Source organism: Acanthisitta chloris, unplaced genomic scaffold (genome assembly GCF_000695815.1).
Source record: "Acanthisitta chloris isolate BGI_N310 unplaced genomic scaffold, ASM69581v1 scaffold10578, whole genome shotgun sequence".
NCBI classification, from domain to species: Eukaryota; Metazoa; Chordata; class Aves; order Passeriformes; family Acanthisittidae; genus Acanthisitta; species Acanthisitta chloris.
Genome location: NW_008687599.1, coordinates 2677 through 10669, shown reverse-complemented (window position 1 = coordinate 10669; position 7993 = coordinate 2677). Strand labels below are relative to the sequence as shown.

The 7993-nt window shown below is 40.6% G+C and overlaps 1 protein-coding gene across 1 annotated transcript; it reads left to right on the top strand.

Moving 5' to 3' along the window:
- Positions 1 to 6: 6 nt before the first annotated feature.
- On the top strand, positions 7 to 7753 carry VIM (vimentin; the record flags this gene model as incomplete). Its single annotated transcript, XM_009080671.1, has 8 exons — positions 7 to 96; positions 4042 to 4137; positions 4278 to 4439; positions 4943 to 5068; positions 5774 to 5994; positions 6083 to 6126; positions 6526 to 6611; positions 7132 to 7753. Coding segments are annotated over 8 exons (867 nt in total), but the record flags the coding sequence as incomplete, so codon positions are not given.
- Between the last annotated feature and the right edge of the window lie 240 nt (positions 7754 to 7993).

Genomic DNA, 7993 nt, shown 5'->3' with positions numbered 1-7993 from the left:
CCGCGCCCTCCTCACCGCTGTCTTGCCCCTTCCAGGTTGCAAGAGGAGATGCTTCAGAGGGAGGAGGCCGAGAACACCCTGCAGTCCTTCCGACAGGTTAGCGGGGGCTGGAGGGAGGGCGCGGTAGGAGGGGAGAGCCCGCGGAGGCGGCGGTGCCTGGGACAGAGGGTGGGGCTGCGGGACTTTGCTTTTCCTCGCACAAAGAGATTCCGGCGGTTCTCACGCAAACGCTCCGTGTTTTCTTTCGGGGGATGCTGCGGTCTGAGGGGAGGGGAGGGAAACTATTGTCCTGCTTTATCCAAGTCTAGCCTGTTTTACAAAAAAACGCTCCAACGTGGAATCGCTTTCCGATCCAATAAAAGCGAAAGGGGGCCATCTGCTCGCTTGGCTGAAGGGTATTAATGGTTTCTATGGGATTCACCGTGGAATGCAGATACAGGCATTATGGCAAGTGTGGCGGCAGCAGATTGAAATAATAGATCCCTTTGTGTTGGAGGGGAGGGCGCAGTGGGCTGCATTCTTACTGAATGTGTAATGGTGCAGGCATATTTCTAGTGAGATGTGTCTGTCATGTATGTGGTCCAGTTTTTATACAAAACAGAGCTCGTTTTTGATGAATCACTTTGGTCAGTGCGTTACTGGGCAGCAGTTTCAAGTTTAAATGTTTTTTAACATTATTAGCATAAACAGTTCAAGCTTAAAGTTCATGTTGGTTTTGTCTGCTGACAAGAAGTAGACAATTTGTTCCTTGGAGTGGGATCACAGCAGCGGGGCCTGCCTCCTCTGGGTGTCTGTTGAGAACATGGAATCTAATGCTCTTTAGAACAAAGGTGTTAACCTAGGAAACAAGTTACGCTAGAGTTTAGTCTCCATAGGATGCTATGATGTTATCCAGATAAACTAAAACCTACGTGACAACCAGAACCAGCTGTGCAAACAGTGCTCAGAAATTGTTAAGCTCAGGTTTTCACTTGTGCAAAACTTGCTTTCAGCTTGGATTAAGCCTTGTTTGGACTAGGAGATATTTAGGAATGTGCCTTCTCAAAACAAGATCTCTTCCCTAAAACTGCTGGTGTAAAACAGCATTGCTAGCATTCCTCCAGGCTGGAAGTGACTGCCTCTATCTCCAGGCAGCTGGGCACAGGCTGACTTTGTCCCAAAGCTCTTCATAGGCATCAGTAGAAGTCATCATTCAGGAAATCATCACTTGTTAGTCAGCGTTTCCCAGGCAAGGCTTTTGACTGCAGTATATTTATAGTCCTTGAAGGAGAGCAGGTGTCTCTATGAGATAACATGTGGAAACTGAAACAGCTACTCTCCCATTCGGAGCTTGGGAATTCAGTCTCCACTGGCATACTGGGGACAGAAGTTTGAAACAGGACAATTTCACATACTGCCTTAATTTAAGCTTCTGGGTTTTTTTTCAGTACTAAACCAATTTAACATGCTGTGAAGTTCCATGCAGAGACACTTAATCATAGAGTCATAAAGTTTGAAAGAGTCCTTTAAGATAATCCAGTCCACCTGTCCTCTTAGCACTACCACTGTCAAACCCCTAAGTCACTAAACCATATCACCCAGCACCAGGTCCAGATGCCTCTTAAACACCTTCAGAGATGGTGACTCCACCACCTCCCTGGGCAACCTATTTCTATGCCTGAAACTTAAGTTTTGAAGAACCTGATCTATTCTGATTCATTGCTGAATTCATCGAATTCTGTTGAAGGATCCATTGACTTAAGTCTGGCTTTTACAAGATCTTTCATACTTACTTGGTGAACTTCAGGCATATCTATGTTTCAAAACAGATGAACTTTTTGAAGACACTAGGCTTTAAAGTGAACTTGGTTTTGTGCATATCCCACTCTCATTATCCAGCTCTTCCCTGCAGTGTGGAAAGGGGTCATTCAAGAGCTCAGCCTCTAGCAGATAAGTGTGTGCAGTCAGAATTGGATCCATTTAACCTCCTAAGGTGCAGCTTATGCATGAAAAATGCAAATCATCTGTGGAAAATCTAGACATTAAATCCACTCATGACATAACTGGTCCATGCTAGTGTTTGATTTGAACAACAGTAATACCTCACTTGTCTTTACTGGGAAGGGTAGGGTTAACATGCAGGTTTTGAAAACTAGATTTGTTTCAGTATAAGTATTGTTCTCCTGAAAGTAAAATTAAATTTATAGAATATTGAAGTCTAAGTATCCTGTTGTGTTGTCCATTGTAAAAAAATGCACAGGTTTTTATTAAACCATTAAATTTTTCCACTGGAAAGTTGTTTAACATGGATTCAGAACACTTCAGCAGATATTTTGTTGTTCTGATTTAGCATCAAAGCTAATTTTTACTTGATGGAGCAATTGAATCTCCTAGGATAAAATCAGTGCATCATCCAGTTGCATGTATCTATGACTTATACTTCGTTTGCTCAGGCTGCAAGTAACTTAATCATTTGTGTGGTTCTCCATACATCTAAGAAATACTGATACGCTGATTGTTATCTATAGGGAGTATATAAATGATAGGACATAGTAAACTACATACCATATATTCTAAGTGTCTTCAGTTGAAGATGCTTTCAGTTTATTATAAGGTCCTAAAAATCCTGTAGCTATTTAATTGTTCTGAAAAAACATTAATAGTCTTCAGGGTGCAGATTCCTGTAAAATCCACTAGAAATCCTTTGTGTGTCTGGCCAATTGTGTAAACATATTGGGTCACAGCCATGTAATTTTCTGCCAGAATGATCTTCAGGTTTTTTAGGGGGGAGGAGTACAAATGAATTAGGAAATTCTTTCCCTGAACTGAAAGACAGCCAATATGAACTGTGGGTGTAAAACTGGCATTGATAGGGAAGTTATGAAATAACACATCAAAGGAGTGTTTTGCTAGATAAAAAAACAGAAGAATTCATCTGAAGCAATGACCTTACCCCAGGGTAGGAGTGATCCAAGGAGAGGCTTTCTAGGAGTCTAAAGAAAACACTCCTAATTTCAAAGGTGCCATAATAGTGAGAACTGCTGATTAGGAATGCTTATGCTTTGGGCAATCCAAAATGGCTTTAGAGTAAGCTGAGCAAACCTGCTACGTTAATTCCCTGAGCACAAGCATGCGACTGTGTATGTAACCAGTGTGAAAGGAACAATCATCTCCTTTGCAAACTAATTGTCCTACACTTTCAAAACATAAGAAGTTACCAATCAATGTTTAGTGTTAGTTTATGTTTTTGAACTAATTTAAGCTGCTCCTGTGTAGCATTCGTGACGTGTCTTCTGTTATGCCCTAAATGAATTTTTGCTGTTGATTAAGACTATCTCTGTCCAGCAAAAGGTGGGGGCTTTGCCAGCAGCTGTGAGGGTGTAGGCAACGATGAGTAACTCGATTGGTGTTTATGCTCACGCTTTCACAAGGGAGATCTGTTGAACCACTTGAAGAAGTAAATGCTCCAGTTCCTATACCTTACTAGCTTTACAAGTATGTTTTAAAACTCTGGTCTGTCCACCTAAAGGGCTCTGTGGTTGGTCACCAAGGAGTCCATAAATTAAGCCCACTGATAGGGTACATGGATTGCACTTCTAGGTCCCACTGGAAAGAATAGAAATTTTCAAATTGCAAGACTAACTGGTTTTCAGTATAGTCAGGCTAGAAGCACTTACTGCTGACTTCTGACCCAAGTGCCTGCTTCATATTCAAGCAGGATTTATACCCACTGTGATCTATGTGCTCTTGATCGTGCTCAGCAGTATGTCAGCAAAGATGAAGTAATCTACATATGCTGTATAGTTCGTAAAATTGCCAGAAAGGTCCATATAATGGTTTCAGGCTAGGGTAGGAGATGGCTACAAGATTTTTTACAGCTTTTAATTTCTTACTGTCTCGCCAAAAAGCTCAGATGTAGCATCACTCTGTATGCAGATGAACTTGCTGTAAAGGACTTTTAATTTCTTACTGTCTCGCCAAAAACCTCAGATGTAGCATCACTCTGTATGTATTCTTTACATCAGTTTTGTAAGACTGTGAATCATTCTTCTCTCTGGTCAGGATGTTGACAATGCCTCTCTGGCACGTCTTGATCTTGAGCGGAAAGTTGAGTCCCTGCAAGAGGAGATCGTCTTCTTGAAGAAGCTTCATGATGAGGTAAGCTGAATAATGAGGTTTGTGTTTAGATGCTGAGTCTAGCAAGCAAGTGCTTTGCTGGTTCTGTCCCAGAGTCCCCACCTGTGTATGTTCGGTATGTTTTTGTGCAATAGCATTGACTGTCTGCTTCTCTCTATAAGGAAATCCGAGAACTGCAGGCCCAACTGCAGGAACAGCACATCCAAATTGATATGGATGTTTCTAAGCCTGATCTTACTGCTGCCCTGCGTGATGTTCGCCAGCAGTATGAAAGCGTTGCTGCTAAGAATCTTCAGGAAGCTGAAGAGTGGTACAAGTCCAAAGTAAGTAAAATGCATCTGGCACTTTAAGTGTATGTAACTGCTTCGCTGTAGCATTTGGTGTTCCCTCTGTCTCTCTGCTGGGTATGAACACAGCCATGACACAAGGAATTCTTTAAATTCCTAGTCTGGGAGGAGTACAACTAAAAGCATTTTATGACAAAAGTAGAGCATCAAAGTAATGGGTTCTTACTTGGAGTCTTTCCTGTGCTTGTACCTGAAAGCAGATGTTGGATGAAGTACTGTAGAAAGGAAGGAATGAATGGGTGCAAGAACTGAAAATATGGGGAACATACAGGATGGAGAAACAAGTATGAAAGTTAACTGTGAATTGCAATTTAACAATTTAGAAGTAGACATTTTAAGGGTAATGCTAATATTTAGAAGTTTCAGGTGTTAAGGCTTTGTAATGGCTTCCGTTGCCCTCAAATGCTGTGTCCACAAAAAAAATCTGTTTCACCATTTCTGTTGAAGTGTTATGCTAATCAAACCGGGGATTTCCACAGTTTGCAGATCTCTCCGAAGCTGCTAATAGGAACAACGATGCCCTGCGCCAGGCCAAACAGGAAGCTAATGAGTACCGCAGACAGATTCAGTCTCTCACCTGCGAAGTTGATGCTCTTAAGGGAAGCGTAAGTAGACGACAGCAGTTCTTTCCAACTTTCTTTCCATTACAGCTTTAAGCACTCCACTGCAGTTTAATTGTTAATAAAGATGTGGATACAGATGGTCTCCCATGCAATACATCAGCATATCAGTACTTTTTTAGGAGGATGCTATGGATTCAATTTTCCTGCATGCATGGTTAGAACTAGCCTTACTTAAGCTATAAACAATGAGTTCATTCTCTTGCGGTAACATTCGCTGTTTACATAGCACTTTCTGGAAGTGTTTATGGCTTGTCTGTCAGGTACAGCTGAAGCTGTAAAAAAAAGCTGGAGGAGCAGTGGAAAGAAGGTGCAAATTTGCTGTTGCTAGAACCTGACCACCTTAAAGGCTGGATTGAAATGGATTTAGCAGTGTTTCGTACACCTGCAAATACCCTCACTGAGGACTGCCTGCATGCTAACTTGTACTGCATGTGTTGGGCTTACTATAAGGGGTTGCTTTGCCGCCTGGTAGAATAAATACATGGCACACCTCATATCATGTAGCAGAATAACCCTCCTTGACTTTACAAGCTGAAGATAAGGAGATTATAAATTTGGGACATGTTTGGGTATTTTCAGAAAGGATGCTAATGTAGCACAACTTTACTTCTTAAAATGTTAAGGGTCTTAAGGGTGGGGAAGAGTGGCTGAACTGCAGCAGTGCTTTACTTCATTGTTCTCTTCCAGAATGAGTCCCTGGAGCGCCAGATGCGTGAAATGGAGGAGAATTTTGCTGTTGAAGCTGCTAACTACCAAGACACTATTGGCCGCCTGCAGGACGAGATTCAGAACATGAAGGAAGAAATGGCTCGCCACCTGCGCGAGTACCAGGACCTGCTGAATGTAAAGATGGCTCTTGATATTGAGATTGCCACCTACAGAAAACTGTTGGAGGGTGAAGAGAGCAGGTAATCACACACAGACACTTCTAAACACATTTACCAGAAGGCACTCTATACCCATGTCTGACTTTGTCCATTTCTTTTTTTCCTTCAGGATTAACATGCCTATTCCAACCTTTGCTTCTTTGAACCTGAGAGGTAAGCTGTTCCTGTTATTTCAGTTTAGACAGTTGTTCTGTCTCATTAGCAAGAGGGTTTTGGATATTTCCTTTAACACTGGTATTTGAACTTGTATAAGGGCAGTTGGTTGTGAATGTTTTTATTGGATATAACTACAATATTTGCAGTTACTTAACCTTGGATGAGAGGAGCTCTTTTGTTCCTTTTAAAATATCATTATGTAGCAATTGATTAATTTAGATACCTAATGAAGGTGCTTTGAGGGGAATGGGGAGAAAATGCAGAAGACTGGCTTATTCAGACTTCTTTGTGTCTCAAACTGGAATTCTGAAAGTAGACACTAAAATCTGTTACACCTCATTTCTTTGAGGAGACACTTGATCTAGGCTATCGGTAATAATACATTTTCTTCTGCAGAAACCAACATTGAGTCTCAGCCAATGGTTGACACTCACTCAAAGAGGACACTTCTAATTAAGACTGTCGAAACTAGAGATGGACAGGTTGGTGGTAATTTTAATTTTATTCTATCACAGCTGGTTACCTTCAAATACTAAGTTTGTCTTCTGGTTAGCACAGCCTGTATATGGTAGTAAATGTTGAGTAGAACAGCAACTGGCAGTCCAAGCTGTGTGACTGAACATAGAGTTGTAGCAAACAGGCTTCCTTGGAAAAGATCATAAAATTCATCTTATAGCAAAATCTTACGTGTCTGACAGTTACCTGTGTATTGAGTATTTAAATTCATCTGAGTTAGAACGTTCTCAAGAGATTACCTTAGGAAAATATGTGGCAGTAAACAGGGGTCCTTTACTTTTTTGGACAAAATGCTGTTGTCAGTCTAAGTCAAAGCTTAAATGTTTTCTGCACACTATTTACAAACTAGAACTTGTCATTTACAAGTGAGGGCTGATAGCCATTTGTTCACATTTTTGTGGTACTGGGTGTTCCACTTCTAACTCTAAAAAAACACCCACAATTTTCCTCCTAAAACTTAATGCAAGTGTCTCTATTTTTCATCAGGTTATTAATGAAACTTCCCAGCATCATGATGACTTGGAGTAAAGCTGAAGTGAAGATGCATACTTACTAATGCAGGAGAAATTCTTACCAGCAAGATTGAAAAAGTCCATGTCTTAAAGGAAGAAACAGCTTTCAAGTGCCTTTCTGCAGTTTTTCCATGAGCGCAAGATGATTATGCTAGGAAATAGGTCTTAGATCTTGCAAACTGACTCTCCCTGAAGGATTAGAGTTTACAATGGAGTCTAGTTTACAAATAGCAATATCTTGTGCTGCAATACTGTTTTTAAGTATCTGAATTCAATAAAACTGCTTTTTTCCAGCACAGTATGAGCAACCTGTCGCTACTTCAATAAATCTTTGGAAAATGGCTCTTGATGTGTTTTAATTTGTTAACTTCATGACTTTCTGGAAAGCCATAACAACATAATGCTGGAATTACTATACGGTTGACATCTCTAGTACTGGCTGTGTGGAATGCTGTTTTTTCAGTTTAACTAGATAAACTGTCTTGCTCATTTACTGCTTAGGTTTTGGAACCAACTAAAATGGACTATAACTGGCAGATGCATAATGTATTATGATCTTTCTTATCACTTGAATAAAATATGATACTTCAAGCTAATAAAAATTAATCTTGCTTCCATATACTAGTTACTAAGAGCTGAGAATGCCCCAAATATTTTTAAAAAGTGGCTTTATAAAACATAGTAGTTATGTAGCAGAGAAATAGATCATGTGAGCCCTTATCTCAGACCACACTTGCACTGACTTCATTTTCCAGGAAAGACTGGTACCCAAAGGCTTGTCTGTATTCCAGAAACGAAATGAAGACTTCAGCTGGAGTGGGGATTAGGAAAGAATA